This window comes from Macaca thibetana, chromosome 8 (genome assembly GCF_024542745.1).
Source record: "Macaca thibetana thibetana isolate TM-01 chromosome 8, ASM2454274v1, whole genome shotgun sequence".
NCBI lineage: Eukaryota > Metazoa > Chordata > Mammalia > Primates > Cercopithecidae > Macaca > Macaca thibetana.
Genome location: NC_065585.1, coordinates 114,733,067 through 114,759,647, shown reverse-complemented (window position 1 = coordinate 114,759,647; position 26,581 = coordinate 114,733,067). Strand labels below are relative to the sequence as shown.

At 44.5% G+C, this 26,581-nt stretch overlaps 1 protein-coding gene across 2 annotated transcripts in view; it reads right to left on the bottom strand.

Annotated features, from left to right (window-relative positions):
• Nucleotides 1-26,581, bottom strand: part of INTS9 (integrator complex subunit 9) — a 140,554-nt gene that overhangs the window by 8,032 nt on the left and 105,941 nt on the right. For both annotated transcript variants that reach the window (XM_050802481.1, XM_050802482.1), the window contains 6 exons: nt 23,428-23,539; nt 20,710-20,890; nt 12,257-12,317; nt 5,047-5,218; nt 2,038-2,162; nt 7-174 (listed from right to left, as the gene is read on the bottom strand). In XM_050802481.1, the coding sequence (XP_050658438.1) occupies nt 7-174; nt 2,038-2,162; nt 5,047-5,218; nt 12,257-12,317; nt 20,710-20,890; nt 23,428-23,539 (819 nt within the window). The remainder of the gene's footprint in view (nt 1-6; nt 175-2,037; nt 2,163-5,046; nt 5,219-12,256; nt 12,318-20,709; nt 20,891-23,427; nt 23,540-26,581) is intronic.

The following is a 26,581-nucleotide window of genomic DNA, read 5'->3' as shown; positions in this document are numbered from 1 at the left end:
GCTCACCTCTGGCATGATCTCGATCTTCTCGTACCGGCGTTTGAAGGGCAGGGCGAGGACCTCGGCCCGCCGATAGGACATGGCAGGGGGCTGGCAGTCGATCATGAGGTCCATCCTGTGGGACTGGGCTGGGGGCGGCTGGGTGTACTGCTCGGGACACACCACATGCAGGGGCTGAGGAACCAATGGGACAGGCGAGAAAGGAGGTGTGAAGTACAGTGGCCCCTGCAGAAGGCCCGTTCCTGACCCCGATCCACTCCCCACCATCACAGGCTCACCACCTCCAGGCCAAGGTGAACTTTCATCCTCTCAAGCCCAATGAACCGTAGAGAGCAGAGGGAACGTGAAGGCACTGGGGCAGAAGAAACATCTCAGAAACCCCTAAGCTGCCTCAGCTTGCATTTGTTTTCTTTTTTTTCACTGTTTACGTAAGTTTCATGGTAACTTCCATGTGTCTGCTCCCAACAGTCTCTGGGCTTCCTGGGGGCACGGTCTTTCTAAAACATTCCCACATGTCTGCTTTTATAAGCTCTTGGCTAATTACCAGGCGCTGTGGGTTCGGAGTTTCTGCTGGATGTGCAGGTCGACTGGTATTAGGCAGTGGACACCGCTCAGGTCATATGCTCACTGTGTATGACCAAGCAGCAGAGGCAGAGGGTTTTTTTTTTTTAACAAAATGTCCCTTGAGAAAAAAAGATTAGTAAACCAATTTTTACTTTGCACAAATATCACCCAAATGAAAAGGAATGCTGGCAGCCCACAGGGGCACTGTGTCTTCCCCGCTTCTACTTAAGAGCTCGGACCAAGCCCTGAATTCCCTGATGAATGCGGCTTTCCACCAGGCTGACCGGGCTGAGCTTCCAAAAGCACCTGTTCCTTAGGGCTAATACTTTTCTCCTTCGAACTGCCCTTTGCTCCTCTTCTTGACCTGTCTCAAAGCATATCATGCCACAGTCGCAGCCTGATGGCTTCTCCCAGGTTTTCCTCGCCTAAAGTGGAGACCAGGTGGCCTCCAGTTTCCAGGATTAGCACCTGACAGGGGGGCCAAGAGCTGGTTTAGGGACTGGGATTTGAAGTTAATGAGAAGCAACACGCCCTTCCCTTCACCGCTGCTTCTAACGTGGATGAGCACACAGTGGGGTAGCGAATCACTGCAGACAGGCTCCACGTTTGCCGTCTGCTCTCATCATGCCTAGAGAGCGCCAATATTCTTTCTTTGTTGGGCAAGCACATTAATAATCACCAGAATCCGCTCCTGGGGCTCTCCGGGGGTTCTCCGCTTTCTCTGTTTCTTGTTCTCCTGTCTTAGAGTTTTGTGACACAGCTCTCTCATCCAGAGGCCGAAGGTGCTGTGCTGGGCCCCTCGGCCCTCATCTCCCTCCTGGGAACACCAGGGAGTGGAAAGGGAGAGCTCTGCCTCGCCGGTGGCAGCTGTCCTCCTTGCCAATTCCAGTGCCTCTCCCGACTCTCAAGAGCCAGAAACCCAGCGAGCAGTGGCCGAGCCAGCACAGTGGTTCCGTGGCCCTGCCTTCCTGCTACACGCTCCTCCTGTGCGCGGATTCTCCTGGTCTACACTGTACCCCAGCTACTTCTCCCCTTTCTCCAGGGCAGAAAATGTGAAGTGAAACAAATGACCAAAAACTACCGCAAAACCCAAACCCAACAGCACTGTTTGTGGTACCAGCCTACAAGTGTGACATGGCCCCAGGACGTGTTTCAATTAAACTGTCTCAGCTTAGTGAATATGTTTCTAGAATGACTCTTTTTGGCAGGGGTGAGAGGATTTGCTTTTAAGCGGACACAGATGGTTTTCTTTCCCTTCCACTTCTGATTTCTTTAGAATGGAAACTGCTGTCAGGGTGTAAAGACCACTCCTTTTCAGTGTGGAGGGGGGCTGGCCTGTGTCCCAGCATTCTGTAGATGCGTGAGAATTGAAGACAAGAATCAAATGCAGCCTCTCTCCCTCCACCCCACACAAGCATGAGCCACACCAAGGTGACATGACTATGTGAAGGCACAAGCAGTGGCCTTCATTACCTGCACTTCTTTAAGCAGCTTTGACACCTGGATGAAGTTCAGCCGGGTGTCGATGGGGCAGTAGATGCATTTCATGGCCAGCGGCTGGTAAGGAGCCAGGGCTTCCAGGTAGGAGAAGTCTGGTTCTACGGAAAGTACAAGAAAGAAATCTTACAATGCAGACTACACAGGAGCTGCCGAGCCAGGCGGCGGCTGGGGCGCTGAGGGCCCAGAGACAGCCAGGGGGTTGGGAGGGAGCCAGGAAGCACACATGGGGGGGGACGGAGGTCAAAGGGGCCCCGTGGAAGGAGAGGCAGGCTGGGATGGACCCTGTGGGTGGGCTCCAAGTTTCAGCAGAGGCAGATGAGGTAAATGAGGGAGAAATAACGTATGTAGGGGAGAAAAGAAAGCTCTTCTTTACAACGAAATGCCAAGAAACAAACGATGAAATAAAAACCAAAACCACCATTTGGCAACCATTACAGTTCACCACTTATTCAGATGAGAATCATTAATAAATGCTAAAAATATTAGATACCATTTTGAGGGAGAACAGGTATATACATAGTTTCAAAGAGTCCCCCACAAGGTACTGATTTAATACAATGAGAAAAACAGTGACTTCACAGTGGAGAGGACTGGCATAGACCCCGGGACCCTAGAATCAGCTCCGAGTTAACGCCCAGGTGTGAGATGCACACGGGAGACAAGTGCACAGCCCCACCCCCAGGCCCATGAATGGTCTGTAGACTGAGACTGCGATGCTCCCCAGCAGGCCCAGCCCCTCTGACCAGGAAGAGTCCTCGCCCACTGCTCGGCCCAGCCGGTCTCCTGAGGGCTGCTGCAGCCTGCTTGGCAGGAAACATTCCCCCAGCTCGAGGGAGCTACCCGCCTTGAGCCAAAAGACCTCGCTCGGTCCTAACTGATGTGTGCTTTGATTCCCAGTGCAGTCTGCTCAGTGACGAGGGACCCTGGCCTAGGCACACTGGACACACACACGTCCCCACTGTTGTCAGGACAAACTGGCAGAGCTGCCAGGTACGTAAACGCCCATTCCAGTGGATCGTGCTTCTCTGAGAATACTGACCCCCTTTTCACGTATCCAGGAGTCACAAAACAATAAAAAAAAGGTGGCCCCAACCTCTCCCTGACACAGCTTCTGCCCTGGAAGCTCCATACACCAGTTTAAATGCAAACCCGTTACCCAGAGTTGCCACGGGAAATCACACAGTCCTAATTTCCTTTTAGCTGAAGAAACATTTGTACTAAAGCCAGGTTACCTACTGTGCTGTGTAGGTGCTGTCACCACTGTCATGTCAAATGTCAAGAGTCACCACTCAGCAGCAGGAGCAGGAGACACCAACCTCAGCCCCCACTACGTAGGACATTCTCTGGACAACCTCCTGATTAATGAAATCCTGGCAGCTATGAAGTTCGAAGTTCTGGGTGTTGTGAATCAATACCTTGTGGCCCAACTTCCTCCATCGTTAGCTGAAAGTGGGCCTGAGAAGGGGAAAGCAGTCCTGGTGACCGGGCCTCTCCTGGCACTTTCTGCCTGGCCTGGTATCAGCAAGAGCCGGCCTGGCACCCACAGCAAAGCCATGTGTCCTCCTGCTGTGTGAACGCAACTTCCTGGAACACCAACACCTTGACTGACAATGATGGATCCGGCCAAAGACAAGACCCCTCCGTAATCATCCTGAACGCGGAACACAGAACCGTCCTGGCCACAGCAGGAGCAAACAGCCCGCTATGCCAGCTCCGCTCTTCCTGGGTTCTAGATAAGAATGAGTTTAGAAACCCATCGCAGAATGACCCTGTATCCTGATGCCACCCAATACAGGGTGACGCCTCACCTCCATGAACAGCCGGGCATCACCGAATACCAGCCTGACTCCTACAAGGTCTTTTTACCTTGCTTTTACCCATGCTGTGTGTTCCCCTTGCTGAAATGAGGCAATAAACCCAACTTGGTTTGACCACAGGCATGTTCCTGGTGGCCTCTAGGTCACAAACAGAGGCTGGGGGAAGGGCCGAAGTGTCCCTGACCCCCATGCTTCTGATGTAACTGGACTCCCTCCTCCAAACCCAGCCCCTAAAGCTAGGAAGGGAGGTGGTGACGATGATTTCCCAACAGCTGCCACGTGCCGGGTGATGTGCCTGGTGCCCAGAGTGACCCACAGAGGTAGCTACTGACAGTCCCATTTACCATGGGGACAGTCATGCTTGCTGGTGAATTGGCTGAAGTCACTGCAAGCTGGGCCAGATTTCAAATCAAGTTTTTTTTTTTTTTTTTTTTTTTTTAAACTTCATAGCCTGTAAGATTTCTAAAACCCAAGGCCGACTGAAGATCCTAACCCATGGGTGTCCAAGCTTTTGGCTTCTTTGGACCACATTGGAAGAAGAACTGTCTTGTGCTACACATAAAATACACTAACACTAATGACAACTGATGAGCTAAAAAAAAAAAAAAGGTCTGTGCATAATTTCCATGATATCCCCCATCACAGATAAGCAAAAAGGTCCTAGCATTCAAAGGGCTGGGCGCGCTACACTGATAAAAATGATATAGTGATTATCTACGTAAACTCTCTACTTGACCTTACCAAAAGAATTTTTTCCCCTGAGGGATTTGTCTCCAGAAGAAAATCCATAGCTAGAGTAAACTACAATCATAAGAGAAAGATCTACATCTGTAAACAATCCCTAACAGGTAAAACAAGATCGGTTACTGAATCACTGCAGTTCTTGAAATGGCTCATGATATCCTAGCAAAAAGCACTCAGTAGGATTCTGTCTTGGAGAAATCTGAAAACAGGCATGAAGGCCTTGCTGGATGCCCAGCTGTCCAATGGCACACGCTGCTTCACTCTTTCTCTGTGATTTCTTCATTCTTTGGAACCTATAGTAGAACACTGTTCGTATTTATGCCTCACTGCAAAATCCTTCCCTGGGTCTCTACCTTGTAGGTGCATTCACTCATGGCCTCAGTGGAGAGAACCGTTTTGTTTCTTTATTTTTTTCACTTACCCGTGAATATGACGGTGTTGAGACTAGATTTTCCCCAGAGCTCCATGAAGTGGACCACGTCCCCGAAGCGGAGGGAAGGGTGCCCGGTGAACACCACACAGGGCTGTCTGAAGTCGTTGCTGAAGTCTCCGTGGATGCTGGGGTAGTGCTTCAGCTTATTGGTCTGAATGAGCTGGAAAATATAGAAAAAGTACACAGAGATGTGAGCCTGCCCAGGCTGAAGGGAGAACCAAAGTACGGGAGGGTGAGCGGGACTGGATCTAAAATACCAACAAAGAAGACAAGCCACGGATTGGGATAAAATGTCTGCAAAAGTCACACTGAGAGAGGACTGTGACCCAAAATGTATGCACTCCGAAACCCCAGCAAAAAGAAATGAACAACCCTACTAAAAAGTGGGCAAAAAACCTGAACAGACACCTCATCAGAGAAGACAGATGGCAAACTAGCATATGAAAAAATGCTCCACACCCTATGTCATTAGGAAACCGCAAATTAAAATGACGAGATACCACTACACACCTATTATAATAGAATGGCTAACATCCAGAACACTGACAGCACCAAATGCTGACAAGGATATGGAAGAACAAGGACTGTCGTTCACTGCTGGTGGGAACGCAAAATGATACAGCCACTTTGAAAGATATTTTGAAAAATTATGTCCACAAGAAACCTGCACATGAATGTCCTAATTGCTAACACTTGGAAACAACCAAGATGTCCTTCAGCAGGTGAATGACAGAACTGTGATGCATCCAGACAATGGAATATTATTCAGCACTAAAAAAGAAACGAGCTACCAAGCTATGAAAAGACATGGAGGAACCTATTCCTAACTGAAGGATGCCACTCCGAAAAGGCAAGGCCCCTATGATTCCAACTGTATGACATTCTGGAAAAGGCAAAACTATACAGATAGTAAAAAGCCCAGCAGTCATCAGGGATTCGTGGAGGGTGAAATGAACAGGCCAAGCATAGAGGATTTGCGGAGCGAGGAAGCTGCTCTGTGTGATGATGTAATGGTGGATCCGGGTCACTGTTCATTCGTCCAAAACCACAGAAAGCACAACGCCAAGAGGAACCCCTAATGTACACTCTGGGCTTTGGGTGATGGTGACGTGTCAATGTGGGTTCACCAGCTATAGCAAATGCACCTCTCTGGTGTGGGATGGTGCAGTGGGCAACTGAGTGTGTGGGGCAGGGGCATATGATTGCAGTGAACCTAAAACTGCTGTGAAAAGTAATATTTATTAATTTAAAAAAATACAAGTGGATCTTATTAAAATAGTTTTTACCTAGAATGTGATTTCTGGAACACCTGGGCAAGTCAAGTCTTTCTAGTAATACTGACATACTTCCTGGAAACTGATTCAGATTGTTATGGCTTGATTTAGCTGGACTCTTCCTTTATAAACTGCCTGACACTCCATGCCGGGTCTGAAGTTCTCATTATCACTTTTTGTTTGAAGTACAAGTGACTTTCCCAACACTCGTTAGTCACCAAGTAGTGGCGACAATAAACACATCTGTCACACCAGAAACACTGTTTACCAGTACAGGACCTCCTCCTGTGAAGCTAGAGGTTTAAGCTACTGCAGCAACTGAATAAGGACCAAGACCAAAGACTGTATTTTCTGGGATCATTTCTGTTGTCTGCTACTAGAGAAGCTTCTCTGTGTACAGCATGTGGACGTGTGTGCGCACACGCACACACACGCACACGCGCGCACACAGGCGCACGCGCGCACACAGGCACACGCGCGCACACACGCGCACAGGCACACACAGGCACACGCGCACACGCGCGCACACACGCACACACGCGCACACATGCGCACACACACGCACACACACGCACACACGCACACACAGGCACACACATGCACACATGGCACACACACGCACACATGCACACACACGCACACATGCACACACACGCACACAGGCACATGCATGACAAAGATCAAACTGGCTTTTAGAAATGTGATGTCCTCGTAACACACACAGTTATATTATATAACAAACAGGGGCCAGGCATAATGGCTTACGCCTGTAATTCTAGCACTTTGGGAGACCAAGACAAGAGGATTGCTTGAGCCCAGACGTTTGAGACCAGGCTGGGCAACAAAGCAATACCTCTCTACAAAAAAATAAAAGAAAGTTAGTTGGATACTGTGGCTAGAGCCCAGAAGTTCAAGGCTGCAGTAAGCTATGACTGCAACACTGTATCCCAGCTTGGGTGACTGAGACCCTGTCACTAAAAAAAACACAAATTAAAAAAACAAAAAACAAAAAACCAGCACTTTGGGGGCAGATCACAAGGTCAGGAGATCGAGACCATCCTGACTAACATGGTCAAACCCTGTCTCTACTAAAAATACAAAAAAATTAGCTGGGCGTGGTGGCGGGCGCCTGTAGTCCCAGTTACTCAGGAGGCTGAGGCAGGAGAATGGCGTGAACCCGGGAGGCGGAGCTTGCAGTGAGCCGAGATCGCGCCATTGCACTCCAGCCTGGGTGACAGGGTGAGATTCTATCTCAAAAAAAAAAAAAAAAAAAAAAAAAAGGCAGGTACCTCGCAGCCTCAAAGCGTTCTTTCAAGTGTATGTTTTGAACCGAGTCACCCCTGCGGCACAACACTTGACAATCATCTCCCAGTGCCAGGCCCATTCAAGGCAACAGCAAAGACACTTACGAGTAGATGGCATCTTGTAACGTCTCAGACACTGTGCCTGCCGTCCAGGCTTCCTCGCCCCACCCCAGTATCCAGAGGGCAGACACCCAGACTTCACAGACCCTAAATATCAACCAGGCCAAAGGAAGCACTGCTCTGGGAGGCTGTTTCATGGATAAAGCAATGGCCTGTGATAGGCTCAATCCTGTGGCCACACATGGTGCATGAGAGGGCCCTGGCCAACACCTTGAAGTGCAAATGAAGTCACCCTAAGAGTGGGGATGTGGTCAGAATGGGACACACCCCAAACAGAAGCCAAACTGTCTTCACCTTGAAGACCTCATCTTTAATTAAAGAGACCTGGTTGTATTAGGAAGACACTAACACTATCCCGGAGATCTTTATCAGCTGTCGCATGCTTGGATGGAATATGAATAGTAAAGCCGGAGCAAACATCGAATTCCCACTTTCCTTCCAGGTAGTCTGCAAGTCAAACTGACATTCTTTTTATAACCTATATGGCCAAAATCATTAACTGTTTCAGTTAAATGAGTGAGCGGCTGTCAAAAGGAGTCTATTGTACCCAGAGATGTCAAGATGATGAATGTGATTCTAAGAATAGCAGCAGGTCTCTGCACACTTAAGTCACTTTTAAGCATTATCTATAGTTCCTGTAGCTCTACTGATCAATGCACAGAAACTAAGATAAATTCATCATTTTTTGCCAATTGGATCTACCTTTCTAGCCAACTTACTGCATCTGACCAGCGGAAATGAAGCTGTGGGGCAGGAATTCTGGACAGTAATTTGTTACCAGTACTAAGGGCAGAACCATCGTTTCTCATGTGCAATGGTAACAATACCAAGGGTCGACTCCCTCGTGCCCTAACAATGACACGTGTACCTGAGGAACCCTGATGGTGCGACCAGTCTACTCACATTCCTAACTCTAAGTGGCACCAGGTCATCTGTGACAGGTGCGTAAGTGAGAATGTGATCACGCTCCTAGGAAACAAGCTCTACAGCAAGGCTGACTGCAAAGGAAGCAAAATAGACTTTCAAGAGCAAAGTCCACCACAAGATGTTTTGCCACACTTAATTTTCTGACATTTTAATAATATTTCTAGCCTGTATTTCACTATGGCATTGACACAGCTTGCAAAAACCCTGGCTGCTGAAATACTATTTAGACTACTGCAACCAAAAACTAACTTCTTCAAAACCTTCTACTTGGCATCCTGGTTCACTTATAAGATCTCTCCTTTACAGTATGAAAACAGTAATTACATTTAAAGTAATTAGCAGGACATTTGTTGAAATACGTGTTAAACAGTTAACTCTAAAACAAAACTCTAAAACTAAATTCCTAAACGTATCTATCTGCACTGACATGCTCTATGTAAAAACAGTCTATCTGCCTTAGTTGAGGAAGGGTTATAATTTTGACAAAGAAATGAGTGGGGAGATAATCACAGTTAACGTGGATGTATTGTAACAGTACACTCATCAAAAGCAGCAAATGAACGCTGACACAATACTGCCCCCTCTCATCTACATGCCCCATTCAGACTTTACCAACTGTTATCAATGCTCCTAATAGCAAACAAACAAGATAACAAACAAGTTCTTCCATTTCCAGATCCAGCCCATGGCCATGGAGTGCATGTATCTGCCACAACTCTTCATTTTCTTGGCAGTTCCTCAGTCTTCCCTTGTCCCCTAGGTCTCCGGCATTCTCGAAGGGTACAGATCAGTTATTTTGTTGAGCATCATCAACTTGGGTCTGAATGCTCATTAGATTCAGGTGAGGCATTTTTAGCAGCAGGATCACAGAAATCATGCTGTTTTCTCAATAATTTGCACTAAGAGCCATGCAGTGTCAATTAGTCCAATTACTGGTGATGTTAACGTTGATTGCATATGTCAAGTTTGTCCAAACTCCAGTTACTATTTCTCTCTTTAAACATGAATTTTGTGGGGACACACTTTTTGGGACTATAAATGATCTAGTTCTTCATACAATTTTTACTTGTTGGTTTTAGCACCCACTGGTGTTTCTTGCAGGAATAAATTATAACTGCGGTGGCTGCCAAATGGTGATTTTCTAATTCTAAGATTCTTTCCTACATTAATTATGTGAGTTTACTGTTGGAAGAACTTTCCCTTCTTGCCTACGTACTCAGTTACCTCACTATGGATGCGGGAGTTTCTGTTATTCAATGGATTATATTCATTACTAGCATTATTTATTTTGATGTTCCAGTGATCTCAGATGTGGCTTCTGACCCACCATTCTCTGAGCACACAGCAAGATCTTTCAGCCTCATGTTGTATTTTCCAAAGAGGCCTGGTTCCTTTTAGTGGAGAATAGTATCTAGAAACAGCATCTGGGAGTTAAATGTGTTCTTCAGTTAGTGGCATGTAACTCTCCCAGGCCCTCTCTCTGGCCAGAGTTGGAAGATACGTATGTGCACACACGCACGCATACACACACATGCACAAGTGTATTTCTCTCTGTGTCTGTCTACATATATTGAAAACAGGAGTTCACACCAATACCATCAATTGTATCCAACAGCACAGGATTCATTCCGGCCTTCGCTCTTTCCTTATATCTAACTCTGTACACCTTGATGGATTTTTTACAAGGTGAGCACATGTACATCAAGAAATAAAGCATTACTAGCTCCTCAGAAATCCCTCTTTGTCCCCTTCCTGTCACTACTGTCCCCTCCCCTCCAGGATCACTACCACACTGGCATCTAATACCACAGATTAGTTTATTGTGTTTTTAACTTTTATATAACAAAATCATACCATATCTACTCTTTTATATCTAGATTTTTCACTCACATTATGTTTGTGAAGTTTATCTACACTGCATGTAATTGGAGCTTATTTGTTCACAGTGATGTAAGGTATTGTGTGATTATACCACAAAATCTATTCTATTGTTGATGGGCAGTTGAGTATATTTCAGTACTATTACCAAAAAGTTTAGTTTTTTTTTTTTTAAAGACAGGGTCTCGCTCTGTCACCCGGACTGGTGTGCAGTAGCACGATCACAGTTCACTGCAGCCTCAAACTCCCTCGGCTCAGGTGATCCTCCCACCCCAGCCTCTAGGGTAACTAGAACTACAGGCATGCGCCACCACACCCGGCTAATTTTTTGTATTTTTTTGTAGAGACAGGGTTTTGCCATGATGTCAAGGTTGGTCTCAAATTCCTGGCCTCCAGTAATCCTCCCACCTCAGCCTCCCAAAGTGTTGGGATTACAGCTGTGAGCCACCACACCTCACCAAATTCTAGATCTGTGTGTGTGTCTTTTGGTAACATCTCTATGCATTTCTGTTCGATGTATACTTTAGGAACAAAACTGCTGAGGCATAGAGTACATTGTTCAGCTTTAGCAGATACTGTCAGTTTTCTTTTTTTTTTCTTTTTGAGACAGAGTCTCCCTCTGTCGCCCAGGCTGGAGTGCAGTGATGCAATCTTGGCTCACTGCAGGCTCCACCTCCCAGATTCATGCCACTCTCCTGCCTCAGCCTCCCGAGTAGCTGGGACTACAGGCGTCCGCCACCATGCACGGCTAATTTTTTTGTATTTTTAGTAGAGACGGGGTTTCACCGTGTTAGCTAGGATGGTCTCGATCTCCTGACCTCGTGATCCGCCCGCCTCAGCCTCCCAAAGTGCTGGGATTACAGGCATGAGCCACCACACACGGCCGAAACTGTCAGTTTTCTAAGGTGGTGATACCAATTTAGACAACCTTTGAGTGAAAATATAACCAAAAAGAGGAGTAACTATTGTGTGTTAGCTTCATGGTAGTAGAGCAATAATAACATGAAACACAGAAAAATGTTCATAATGTACCCTTGGGTGAGAAGAATCTGACAACAAAGCTGGGTATTCAGCTACACAGAAAACACCCATTTGTTCTGTGAGGGAGGAAGAAGCCTTTAGTTTTTGAACTGAAATGTTATTTTCATCATTAAAAATGTACATATATGACTGACATAACTGGGAAGAACACTCTGCCAATACATAAACCCAATTCAAAAAGGTAGTAGTATGTATCAAAATAAAATTCCTCATGCGGTCAGTAGAACAGAAGCAGGCTATGAATTGCATGAACATAGTACAGGCTAAGCATCCCTAATCCAAAATGTTCCAGAATCTGAACTTTCTGGGCACCAACATGATGCTCAAAGGAAATGCTCACTGGAGCTTTTTGATTTCACACTTTCAAATTTGGGATGCTCAACCAGTAAGTATATTCCCAAATCCCAAGTCTGAAACAATTCTGTGGCCCCCAGCATTTCGGGGAAGGGCTGCTCCACGTGTGCAACAGAAAGTGTTAATAGAAGGAAAACAAGTGAAGCTTGAGTTAAACTACTTCCCTGTGTCTGACTTGGGAGGCAGAGGGGTCTACAGGTTTACTGGGGGATCTGCTGTGTCTAACGACCTGCTGCCTGCATCTGCATCAGGTTATCCACACTGCTTCCTTTCCATGTCCCAGTGATTTTGTTTTCTTACCTCTGCATGAGGAAAAGGTGGTTCTGGAAGATACACCTTACTCTGTTTGTTGTGACAAAGCCTATTAAAGAGGAAAAACACAGCAGCATGTGAGGAGGAGCACACGGTGGCATCTGTTGCCACCTAGAGGCAGCAGTGCAAATATTAAATACTGAAATTTATTAAAAATTTCCTGCCAGCGAATTTCCCCGTGAATGAAAGGCAGTGCCTACAGAGCACAGACATATCTTGTATTTTTTTAAACTTTAGAAAATTTCTCAATACGTTTTTATTAAAATATAAACTTGTTATTTTGGAATAATTTTAGATTTAAAGAAAAGCTGCAAAGACAGTACAGAGTTCCCATGTCCCCTTCACCCTATGTCCCCAGAGTTAACATCTGATATGACTGGCACAGTCATCAACTAAGAAATTAACATCAAGGCCGGGCGCGGTGGCTCAAGCCTGTAATCCCAGCACTTTGGGAGGCCGAGACGGGCGGATCACGAGGTCAGGAAATCGAGACCATCCTGGCTAACATGGTGAAACCCCGTCTCTACTAAAAAAAAAAAAAAAAAAAAAAAAATACAAAAACCTAGCCGGGCGAGGTGGCGGGCGCCTGTAGTCCCGGCTACTCGGGAGGCTAAGGCAGGAGAATGGCGTAAACCCGGGAGGCGGAGCTTGCGGTGAGCTGAGATCCGGCCACTGCACTCCAGCCTGGGCGACAGAGCGAGACTCCGTCTCAAAAAAAAAAAAAAAAAAAAAAAAAAGAAATTAACATCAAGACGTGACAATCAACTAAACTCCAGACTTCATTCAGATTTCACTCGTTTTTCAATTCATGTCCCTTTTCTGTTCCAGGATCCAATCCAAGATACCACAGTGCATGTAGCTGTGATCAATTTCACAAAGAAAGTGATCTACACCTTGAGACATGGCTTCTGTTTTTGTCTATGTACTCTTTTTTTTTTTTTTTTTTTGAGACAGAGTTTTGCTCTTGTTGCCCAGCTGGAGTGCAATGGCGCAGTCTCGGCTCACTGCAACCTCTGCCTCCTGGGTTCAAGCGATTCTGCTGCCAAAGCCTCCCAGGTAGCTGGGATTTCAGGCTACAGGCACCCGCCACCATGCTTGGCGATTTTTTGTATTTTTAGTAGCGACGGGGTTTCACCATGTTGGCCAGGCTGGTCTTGAATTGTTGACCTCAGGTGATCTACCCGCCTTGGCCTCCCAAAGTGCTGGGATTACAGGCGTGAGCCACTGTGCCTGGCCCACACACTCTTTTTAACAGCAGCATTGTTAACTCCAACGAGAGAAGAACAAAGGATCGTGGGCTAGAGACACTGTGAATGTTTTTGGTAATTTATGTTTGCTTTTTCCTAGTCAGTTATGACTTTACAATACTGAGATGTCTGGATAAAGCAAATGTGGCAAAAAGTTTAGTTGATAAATCAATATGTGTGAGTGTTGTGCAGGTTTGACATTTAAAAAACTGTCCTACTTAGAGGGGAGGAGCTCAGGGCTTCAGGGCTTGGATTTTGTATTAATACATTGTATCTAATTTCTCCTACCCTTAGTTTCATTTAACTGTGGTTTAAAAAAATCACTGTATACCCTACTTGGAAGATATAAATATGGAAGAGCAAGATGTTTTTGGAGGGTTACCTTATATTATCTAAATAGATACTAGTTCCGTCTTTACTTCTAGCTCAGAGAGACAAACATAAAGTGCTTGGTTCTAAACTTATTTTTATTGTTCCAAAGGACATTATCCTACATCCATTAAAGGCAGAGATTAGGGATACCGAAGAGATTACAATATGATTAGAGATTGTGAAGCCCATCTACATAACACTTAGGCCAGTTCTGCTAACAGATCCTTCATGCTCTGCTCTAGAATCTTCATGCAGGCACAGCAGACAGCAACCCACCCCCTTTCTAAGACAGAGGTTGAAGGACCTGATTAGAGTTTGCTTCTTCTGGGGGTAGCTGCTGGAGTTCAAAAGGAGATCTGTGTATACCAGATTATCAGAAGAGTGAAGAATAAATGATGCTTCCAGGATCATCTCTAATTGGGAATGTGACAGACCCTCCTGCTCCCTGATGGCCGGACCTCAGGTACCACACACTCTTCCACTGCTTGTTCAACAAAGGATCAGAGCCAGGCGCTGTGGCTCAGGCCTGTAATCCCACCACTCTGGAAGGCCAACGTGGGTGGATCACTTGAACCCAGGAGTTTGAGACCAGCCTGGGCAACATGATGAAATCTCGTCTTTACAAAAATTAGCTGGGCATGATGGTGACACCTGTAGTCCCAGGTACTCAGGAGGCTGAGGTGGGAGGATTGCTTTGAGACCAGGAGGTTGAGGCTGCACTGAGCCGTGATCGTGCTATTGCACTCCAGCCTGGGTGACAGACTGAAAGCCTGTCTCAAAAACCAACCAACCAACCAACACTCCAAACCCCACAAAAGATCAGAGAGGTCTGTCAAGAGCTATTCCCTCCCATCTCCATCCCCTGCAAAAACAAAACCAACCCAAACAACCAAGCCCCTTAGCTTGGAGCAGGGACAGACACTGGATAGCAAGGGGCTGGGCTTCTGCAGGCATCAAAGCAGGACCATGCAGAAGCCAGAGCAGAACCCATGAGAATGGGAAACACAGAGCCAGGGAACCAGAGTGGCAGGGAGTAAGTCCAGGACAGCAGGCTGGGCCTAAGGCTGAGCACAGAGCAGCCAGGCTGTGAGGCACCCATTCAGAACACCAAAGAGGAGAGGAAGCCAAACGTCAGAACAGGCTGTGGTGGTCCTGGCGTAGGGGCCTGGGACTTGCTAAGTTAATGCAAGTCTGGAGCTAGCAGCTATCCATTTTGGTAACTAAGTTCCTTATTTAGGGAGAAAGGGTGCTTTTCAGCAAGGCTGCATGAAAGAGAACAGCACAGTGAAACAGAAATACAGAGAAATCTCCCAGGCTCAAAGATTCCCCTGCCTCAGCCTTCTGAGTAGCTGGAACTACGGACATGCACCACCATGCCCTGCTAATATTTTAATCTTTTGTGGAAATGAGGTCTTGCTATGTTGCTCAGGCTGATCTTGAATTCCTGGTCTCGAGCAATCTTCCCGTCTTGGCCTCCTAAAGTGCTGGGGTTATAGGTGTGAGCCATCCTGACTGGCCTCTTTCTACTTCTTTAACTATTTGTCTTCACACTTTTCCTAAATATTTGTTCTCTACCGACCCCCAAAATGCAGGCATTACTTAAGTCCATCCTTTTCCCACTGCCTGTTCTTCTAACCTGAAATCCTCTCCCCAGGCAATCCCATTCATTCTTGTGGCAATCCCAGCCACTCACAACTACCTCAATGCTGAGGACACCCAACCTGTGACTCCAGCCTGGGCTTCTCAGATCTTTGAACTGGGCAAGTTTCACCTGCACATCCCCTGCCTCAGGCACCGTGAATGCCCTCAGGGACAAAACCAAACTAAGCTAACCATCCTTGCTGTATGCACCTACCCTTCCTTTATAGAATCTATTTTGTTTGGGGTCAACACGATCTACCACACTAGAAATTGCAGTGTCAATCTCGATTGCTACCATTTCTGTGTCAAGTAACCAGTAAGTACTGCCCGTTGTATTTCCTCATCGCCTCTCAAATCGGTTCCTGCCTTCCTTTCCTCCATGATGGTAGAGACTGGAGTCTTCTGTCCCTCAGCCTCTGCAAAGACTATTGTCTTATACTTCAGTTTCACCCACTCCCACCACCCCCAACAAACTTCACATAAATGCAGAAGGCTCTATATAAAATGCACATATAATCATGTTCATTTCCTGCTTAAAATCCTCCAATGAATCCCTACCATGGACAGGATCCCTCTAGCCTCGTACCCTGCCACTCCCCACCCTGAACTTCATACTGAAACAATAAAGAACTATGGATAGTTCTCTGAACGAACCAAACCATTCAAACCTCCCATCTATGTCTTGGCCTGTGTTATCCTCTTGACCCACACTATCACCCCCAGCAGCCCACCCAGCTCATCCTTAAGTAGGGTTTCTGTCTGGCTGATTCTTGGTCATTCTTCAGGAGCACCTCCTTCCAGAATGCCTTTCTTAAACCCCCAAATGGGGTCACTACCCCTTCTCTGAATACCATACACATATATACATAGGTGTATGCGTGGGTATGTGTGTATATATCTCCATCAGATTATTTCCAAGTGGTAAGAGGTTTACACAGCTGCCTCTTCCTTCATGGTACACATTCCTCAAGGTCAGGGACCTCTTTGTATCCTCAGTGCTTTGGCACTTAAAGGTTTATGGACTGAACTAAATACAACTACAGATGGAAACAAGAATAATATGATCTCTGAGTTTAGGAGTCTATGGGAGGAATATTTGAAAGGCTTAAAAGACAGAGACACATCTCATGTCTCAGCATGGGAAAACTACTGCAAAGATGCTGATTTGTAATTTATAGGTTTTGTGGACTCAAAAAAATATTCTGAAAACTGGCAAAGTGATTCTATAATTCTTACACAAAAATAAGTAAGCAAAAATAGCTCCAATAATTTTGACTAAGAAAAATAATAGAGAAATGTACTTTACCACTGAGTACAATTATAAGTGAGGCTGCAGTTATTAAAATATATTGGCAGTATGTTGGCCAAAGAATGAATGGATCACTCAATCAGGGTAGTCTAGAAACAAAATCTAGTACATATGAAAGTCTGGCATACAACATTAACACAAGTCAGTTGAAAAAGTTAACATTATTCAGTAAATAGTACTTGGACGGGTAACTACGTGACTATTTGGGGAAAAAACAAAGTTAATGCTTTTCTTCATACTCTATACTAAAACACATTCCAGATAAAATAGTTAAGAGATGATGTAAAAAAAGAAAGAAAGAAGCTACAATAAAACTGAAAGAAAGTAGGTTTAGCCATGTGACACCTATCAGGCAAGAATTTTCTAAAGATAATATCAACAGAAGAAACTGCAAAAGAGACTAAAATTATCAGTATAAAAAACTAAAAAAACTTATTGCAAAAAAACAAACAAAAAAACCAAAGGCCTAAATGCAATGTGGGACCCTGGATTGGATCCTGAACAGAAAAAAAAAAAAAAAAAAAAAAATTGTGGAGAAACTGGTGCAATCACAATAAAGATGAGAGTTAATAATAATGTACTAATGTTATTTAGGCCGGGCATAGTGGCTCATGCCTGTAATCCCAGCACTTTGGGAGGCCAAGGTGGGTGGATCACCTGGTCAGGAGTTCGAGACCAGTCTGGCCAACATGGTGAAACCCTGTCTCTACTAAAAAATACAAAAATTAGCTGGGCATGGTGGTGTGCACCTGTAATCCCAGCTACTTGGGAGGCTGAGGCAGGAGAATCACTTGAACCCAGGAGGCGGAGGTTGCAGTGAGCTGAAATCGTGCCATTGCACTTCAGCCTGGGCGAGAAGAGCAAGACTCCGTCTTTAAAACAAAAAAACAAAAAAACAAAAAGAGGTACTAATGTTATTTTAAAAATTTGGATGAATGAACATGGTCACGTGAGATATCAACATTAGGGGAAACCGAGTAAGAGGTATACAGGACCCCTCTGTACGATCTGTGTACTTCTCTGTAAATCTAAAATCATTCCAAAGTAGTAAGTTTATTATTTAAAAATTGGAAAAAAAAAGACAAAAATGTGCCAAAATAAGAAAAAAAAAGTCTACCTAAATATATCCTTAATACATATATAAGGAGTTCGAATAAATGTGTGAGTGATGTACAAAACCTCTAACAAGTAAATGGGCAAGAAGAGAACGATTTTACAGAAAAATCTTTCTGGAAAGCAATTTAGATGCAGATAATAAGCATTAAAAACTATTTATACCCTTTGTTCCAGTAATTCTACTTTTAGTAATTTACCTAAAGCAAAAGATGTCATCATATATACAGAGATATTAATTGAACATTTGTTACGAAAAGCAAAAAAATTGGGAAAAGCCCTTCCATCCAGTAGTAAGAAATAGTTAACTACATCATACTATACACAAACGATGTACCAATGATGGAATAATGTAGTCATGTAAAATTTATGTTCTTAAAGATTTGATGCTTTAATATTTAATTTTTTTTTTCTTTTGAGACGGAGTCTTGCTCTGTCACCCAGGCTGGAGTGCAGTGGCGCCATCTCGGCTCACTGCAAGCTCTGCCTCCCGGGTTCACACCATTCTCCTGCCTCAGCCTCCCGAGTAGCTGGGACTACAGGCGCCCGCCACCACAACTGGCTAATTTTTTGTAATTTTAGTAGAGATGGGGTTTGACCGTGTTAGCCAGGATAGTCTCAATCTCCTGACCTCGTGATCCACCCACCTCAGCTTCCCAAAGTGCTGGGATTACAGGCATGAGCCACTGTGCCTGGCCTCTAATATTTAATTTTTAAAAGCAAGATTCAAAATTAAATATTCAGTATGATACTGATATAGGAAAAAGAAATACATCAGAATGCTAAGAGTGGTAAGTTATTTCTGGATAGCAGGATTATGGGGTCAGTTTTTTTTTTTTTTTTTTTTTTTTTTTGAGATGAAGTCTCCCTTTGTCCCAGGCTGGAGTACAAAGGCGCGATCTCGACTCACTGCAACCTCTGCCTCCCAGGTTCAAGTGATTCTCCTGCCTCAGCGTCCCAAGTAGCTGGGATTACAGGCACCCACCACACGCCCGGCTAATTTTTGTATTTTAGTAGAGATGGGGTTTCGCCATGTTGGCCAGGCAGGTCTCAAACTCCTGACCTCAGGTGATCCACCCGCCTCGGCCTCCCAAAGTGCTGGGGTCACAGGTGTGAGCCACTGTGCCTGGCCGGGGTCAGTTTTTTTTTTTTTTTTTACTGTCTTCTGTAATTTAAATTTTTTTCTATGGTAAACACATATTACATGTATATTAGAAACTAACAAATATCTAAAAACCAGAAACACAAAAATAACCTCCTCTCATTTTTGTATTCTCGACTTCTGTTGAATAAAATATTCCAACAACATAAAACATATGTGGTGGGTGAAAACTGGACTTGAAGAGTGCACACCCTGCTGGGATCCAAGCACAGAGGCCCACAGGGCTGGCCCAGGGAGTTATCTTCTTCAGTATTTTTATTAAGGATCTGGAAGCAGAAATTCAGAGCACACTGATGAAATGTGCAAGTGATACTGAGGGTAGACTGCTCATTACTCAAGATGACCTTCCTCTGTTGGGAAAAATGAGACCCTGTTCACAAAGGATAAAATTCACTGGGTACCAATAAAAAGTGACAAAGGGCCGGGCGCAGTGGCTCACGCCTGTAATCCCAGCACTTTGGGAGGCCAAGGCAGGCGGATCACCTGAGGTCAGGAGTTTGAGAACAGCTGACTAACATGGTGAAACCCCGTCTCTACTAACAATACAAAAATTAGCCGTGCATGGTGGCGGGTGCCTGTAATCCCAGCTACTCGGGAGGCTGAAACAGAATTGCTTGAACCCAGGAGGCAGAGGTTGCAGTAAGCCAAGATTGTGCCACTGTACTCCAGCCCGGGCGACAGAGCAAGACTCCGTCTTAAAATAAACAAACAGAAAAAAAACGCTACAGAGAAGAATAATTTGTACATAGGATAGAGAAGCCTGTATGAGTCTAAACACAGGTGGGGTTTAGAAAAAAAGACCACAGAAGGGAATGAAAAAAGTACTTTAAAAAAGCAAGGGTTGGGAGCAGCATAATTGAATATGTTACGAGAAGGTGATGCACAAATTCCTTTTTAATTAGAAACTCAGTACGTGCTGTGTCTATCTGGTTACCTCACGACTAAAAGGATTAAATGCACCCTAGACTGCCTGTGTCACAGTCCCAGAACGTTTGGGAAGCACCATTCTAAGGCACCATTGGGATATTGTACAAGTTATTTCCCACTTCTCCCTTTATTTTTGGTCAGGTGAGTTACATTCAAACATGCATCTAAACTCTAAAAAGGTTCACTAACTTCGTATTGTTTAATATTTTGCCAACTCTAGGATTTGATCAATTTTCTGATGTAATAAAATTTTGTCAAATATCATACTATTGCAACTTTAAAAAATCTAGTTTTTCTTCTCAGATTTGGTACTATACATTTTAGATAACATGAGCTTGGGCTTGAAAAATTTTTTTAACTTTTAGAATGTCATTTCACTGAGTAACAGGCAGAGGGTGACATTTGAGTAGTATATAAGATTTTTGTTACCAATTTTGAAAGTGCTGGGCTAAGGTAAGTCTCTGCCTTACATGCTTCCCTCTTTGACAACTATTATTCTAAACTTAGCAATGCCACAGTTTTGGCTTTTAATAATGCAATCTTATCACAGAAAGAAAAACAACAAAATGAAATTTCCATAGTAATGTGAGAAAAAACAGGATTATTTTTATTCTTACTGCTTGAATGTCCTGAATCAAATAAAATTCATAGAAAAAAACTACTGACATACCACTCAGCAAAGATCTGGGAAAACTCCAGTGAACTGTTGGCCACAGGGGAGATGAAGTAGAGGGGGACGCTGGAGAGCCCAGCTGAGTCGATGTACTGATATAGGCACTCCAGGAGGTCATAGATCACTCCAGAAGGGTAGCAGGGAACCAACACATTTCCTCCATTGCGGACTGTCAGAGCTAGAAAAGTGGATGCCAGAGGAGAAAAAACATTGTATCAAGAAGGCAGTGTTATAGACTGTAACTTGTAAAATAAGATTTGCACTTGTTTTCCGACTTCTGTTTTTATGATTCACTCGCCTGTCTAATAACCTGCTTCTTTTGAAGAACACATCAAAGCAGGGGATGCTATAGGCTGATACTGATTTTCTCATCACTGTCTAATCTAGGTCCCTGGGAATAGAGCACGTGATTAGGGGTTTGGGTTTTTACCAATGGCAGCTGAGCTTCAGAACAGAGCCTCCAAGCTCCTTCCTGTTTTAGATCCTGCTCAAAAATTTGCTGGATTTGTCTCTGTTCAGTCTCTGAACATGGCTGAATGACATATAAGGAAATAGGCCAAGTTTTTCTGTTTGAGTAATATTTGTCTGCAGGAGTTAGTAGTATTTTCTTTCATTAACGTTTGTCTGCAGGAAAATCCCCTATACTTTAAGTACTTAGGCTCATCTAGATGCTGTAACTTGAGTGCTGGTGGACTTGCTATTGCTAGAGTATGGTATTAAAGTAGGGTACAGTGGAGAAAATCAACATAGCTGGTCATAGCTCAAGAGCCTGGCTCAAATCCTACCTCTGTCCCAACCCACAGGACCACAGGAAAGCCACTACAACCTTCCCTGGCCTCAGTTCCTGCATCCGTTACACGAAAAGAATGAATGAGATCAGTAATTTTCAAGCTTCAGTTTGCATGGAAAATGTCAGAGAATATGTTGAAAATGCAACTTTTCTTCTGGGTGTCTCCTTTCCCCAGAGATTCTGACTTACCAGGTAGGGCCCCCAAATTTGCATTTTTAATAAGTAATCCCATTGGTCTTAAGGAATGTGGTTAGTGGACCCCACTTTGGGAGACTGAATTAGAAGTAAGGTTCCTTTCAAGCCTAAAGTTCTTCGAGTAGATGATTCTAGACTACAAACAAACATACAAACCAAGACTATTTGAGATTAGTCCAATTATTTTTCTAAGGTAAAAATAAATTACCTTTGGGTTAGTATCAAAGAACAAAAACAGACTATGTTTATTAGCATGGCCAAGTGAAATTTCTAAGAACAGTGCCTTCCATGTAAATATAAGAAGATGACCACTTCTTCTTCCTAGAGCAGAAGTAGTATCACTTAAAGTTGCTAGAGCTGAAGGTCTGAGCTCATTAACTTAGCTGTTACGGACTGAATGTGTGTGTCCCCCACAAGATTCTTATGTTGTTGGCCTAACCCCCACTGTGATGGTACAGAGAGGCAGGGACTTTGGGAAGTGATCAGGTTTAGATGAGGTCACAAGGGTGCAGGCCCCATGATGGGATTCATGCCCTCGTAAGAAGAGAAAGAGAGGCTGGGAACGGTGGCTCACACCTGTAATCCCAGCACTTTGGGAGGCCGAGGCGGATGGATCATGAGGTCAGGAGTTCGAGACCAGCCTGGCCAACATAGTGAAACCCCGTCCCATCTCTACTAAAAATACAAAAATTAGCCGGGCACGGTAGTGTGCACCTGTAGTCCCAGCTACTCAGATTTAGTGAGTTATAGCTGAAGGAAAATAAATTTCTTACAGGTAGAAAATGACCCATACCTCTCTTAATTTAGCCTTTCTCCAAAAGAAGAAAGAATAAAACCAAGCAAATATTAGTGGGGAAAAAATATACCTGTTTGGCTGGGTGCTGTGGCTCACACCTGAAATCCCAGCATTTTGGAAGGCCAATGTGGGCAGATCGCCTGAGGTCAGGAGTTCCAGACCAGCCTGGCCAACATGGTGAAACCCTGTCTCTATGAAAAGTACAAAAATTAGCCAGGTGTGGTGGCACATGACTGTAGTCCCAGCTACTCAGAAGGCTGAGGCAGGAGAATCACTTGAACCCAGGAGACGGAGGTTGCAGTGAGCCAAGATCATGCCACTGCACTCCAGCCTGGGTGACAGAGCAAGACTCTGTCTCAAAAACAAACAAACAAACAAACATATATATATATATCTGTTCACTGTATTGCTGTTGTGAGTTCAAAGTGTAACACTCTTTTCTGTGCTATTATTTGCAAAGATGTACTGCCTCCCTTCTTTGACAACTGCTACCCTGTAAGCACTCCTTCCCGCATTATTGTAAAATAGTATATTTATTATTATTATTATTATTTTTGTTTGTTTGTTTGTTTGTTTGTTTTTTGAGACGGAGTCTGGCTCTGTCGCCCAGGCTGGAGTGCAGTGGCCGGATCTCAGCTCACTGCAAGCTCTGCCTCCCGGGTTCACGCCATTCTCCTGCCTCAGCCTCCCGAGTAGCTGGGACTACAGGTGTCCGCCACATCGCCCGGCTAGTTTTTTGTATTTTTTAGTAGAGATGGGGTTTCACCGTGTTAGCCAGGATGGTCTCGATCTCCTGACCTCGTGATCCACCCGTCTCGGCCTCCCAAAGTGCTGGGATTACAGGCTTGAGCCACCACGCCCGGCCAGTATATTTATTATTGTAAAATAAATGCAAGATAGAGCATCCAACGTAAGATGAGAGATGGTTGCACACCTAGGTTGCTGCAGAATTCTCCCACCATGCCATCTGGGTTTGCAGTGGGGATCTGGGTAAGCCCTGTCAGGACAAGAACATCGCTGTTTTTGAGAGAAGCTTGGTCCATGGGCTGAAAAAGAACACAGAAATATGGTTGGTAATTTTAAAAGGAGCATTACCTGCAAATAGTGAAAGAATAAGAGAACACAGACATTGCTCTTTCTATGTTGAACCCATCATCGAGTTCTCTTACGTTCTCTAAGGAATAGTCTGTCCTTAACCACTGGCTGCCTAAGTTGGGTGGGGACTGATGGCAGGAGGCAAGAGGAAGTTTTACGCAGGGATGAACAAGTTCTGTATCTTCACTGGGGCAGTGATTATATCAAAATTCAGTTTTACACATTTAAGAACTTTATGTTTCACCATATATACATTTTACCTCCATTAAAACAAGGTATCTTGTATTTCTGTAATGCTTTCTTCGTTTCAAAATGCTATCTCACATGTCATCAGTGGTTCTCAAGCTTCATGTGAGTCAGAATCCCCTGGAGGGTGTGCTAAAACACGGATTGCTGGGTCCCTCCCAGAGTTTCAGATGCAGGTTGGGATGGGGCCTGAGAATCTGCATTTTCACATGTTCCCAGGAGATGCTGCCATTGCTGGCCTGGGGGATCACACTTTGAGAAGCATACATTATAGAATTTGATTCTTAAAATAACTCTGAAGCACAGGAAATAAGCATACACTACGGGAATATGGAATTTGGGACTCAAAGAGGTAAGGAGATTTACACTAAATCCCAGTGGCATAGAAGCCATGAAGAACCCTGGACTGGGAACTAGAAGGTCAAATCTACTCCCAATTCCATGACCAGCCTCATGACCTCAGTCATGGCTCTGAGCTGAGTTTCCTATAAAATGGGGCTATTTCTTGACCCATCTCCCTTAGATGACTTCTGTAAGTCTCATAGGTTAACATCCATGATCTTCTTGTGAACTAGGAACTCCCAGGGCACACTACTATGTGATTCTTATGATGCTGTGTTTTTATTTTTACTCACCACAGCTTGAATTTAATTTTGATTGTTTTCCAATCATTTCAAAAAATATTACCCTTTCTAAATAAATTAGGATTAAAATAAGAAACCAAAATGAGGGCCCATGGATTAAGAAGCTGGAGAGCTCACAGGAGAGCTCATAAAGATTTCCATCTGAAATGCATCCTCTCCTCGTCTCCATTGAAAATACCCAGTGGATCATCAGAAGAAAAAAGCTAGCAACACAGTTTACTATGAAGGCCTATCCCTCTTTTTTCTGTCCCACCCAATTTCGCAATAAATAAAATTCCAAATAATAGCAAAGTCTCAACATCTGCATTGTGGTCTCTGAGGAGCTGTGTCTTGAGTATTTCCTTTCACCTTCTATTATATATAAGCATGGATACATGAGCTTCATTATTTTTTAAATAACATAATTGTGGTCTTACGTTATAAGCAGCTTTATAACCTGAAAAACATTTAATATGAAAACAGAAAAAGGCCAGTGGTAAAAAGAGCTATATGTGAATAGCTTCTATTTTCTATTTGCACGAGTATATTCACACAAGTATGTAAGAGCGTTTTCTCTGCTTGGGCAGAACTCATCTATTTGTACTTCTCCAACAAATACATATGCATCCATTGTTTCCAGAGAAGAGAGGAAGGTAAGTACAGGACAGCGATTCTTAGCAGATGTGTAAGGGGCCTCAGATGATTTCTCATGTGCGAGTATCAACTGGAAAGAAACCAGAATGGTGACAAAGGAACCAAGCATCAATGGGTAGCAGTTAGCTTAAAATGGCAACCATTTTATATGGACCTTGTTAGAATGAACCAATAATGATCCCAAGGGCTGAAGGGAGATGAGGGACTTTAGAGGATCCAGGAACCTTCTGAAATGGTATATACAATTCTGTGTGTGCCTGTGTATACTTTTCTTTTTTCTTCTCATCTCGGCTCACTGCAACCTCCACCTCCCGGGTTCAAGCGATCTCCTGCCTCAGCCTCCTGAGTAGCTGGGATTACCGGTGCTTACCACCAAGCCCAGGTAACTTCTGTATTTTTAGTAGGGAAAATTTTCACCATGTTGGCCAGGCTGGTCTTGTACTCCTGACCTCAAGCGATCTTCCTGCTTTGGTCTCCCAAAGTGCTGGGATTACAGTCATGAGCCACAATGCCCAGCCTCTGTGTATACTTTTCCATAAATTTAACTGGGTGGTGAAATGGGGCCATAATCCTAAAAAGATGAAGAACTGCTAATCTACACTTGAGCTCAGACATTTGAGGCTGCAGTGAGCTATGTGTGTACCACTGTGCTTTGGCCTGGCCGGCATTGCAAGACTGTCTCCCTCTCAAACAAAACAAAAGAACTACCGATCCAGATAAAAACATGTAACACAGGCAGGGCTCGGTGGCTCACGCCTGTAATCCCAGCACTTTAGGAGGCCGAGGCAGGTGGACCACAAGGTCAGGCACTGGAGACCAGCCTGGCCAACATAGTGAAACTCCGTCTCTACTAAAAATACAAATAATTAACTAGGCGTGGTGGCGGGTGCCTATAATCCCAGCTACTCGGGAGGCTGAGGCAGGAGAATTGCTTGAACCCGGGAGGTGGAGGTTGCAGTGAGCTGAGATCACGCCATTGCACTCTAGCCTGGGCAACAAGAGCAAAACTCCGTCTCAAACAAAACAAAACATGTAACACAGAGCAAACTCTGCAAACATCTCTGAAACTTGGCCATCAGCATCTTCCTCTGAATATTAAAGGACCGCCAACACACAAACAGAGGCAGTGCTACAGTACGAATGTCACCAAGTGGGAACCATTTTAAGATACCTCATGATCAGGTCAGACTGGATGTTTGTAATTTTAGCCCTTAACTCAGAGACATTTCTCGTTGATTCCCAGGGCTACTGTGATGAAGCAGGCTTAAAAGGCTTTTAGTGACACTCTCCAAAGCAAGCTGACACCTCAAACATCTCCATTTCACCACCAAAGGGCAAATGTATAGATTACTGGTGTCAATGACCACTCACTGAGTGCTGCAAACGGGAACATTTTGTTCAAACACACACACAAAGAAAAAGCCATCTTGTCCAAGTACCAACTTAAAATACCTTACAAAGTTGAAAGTC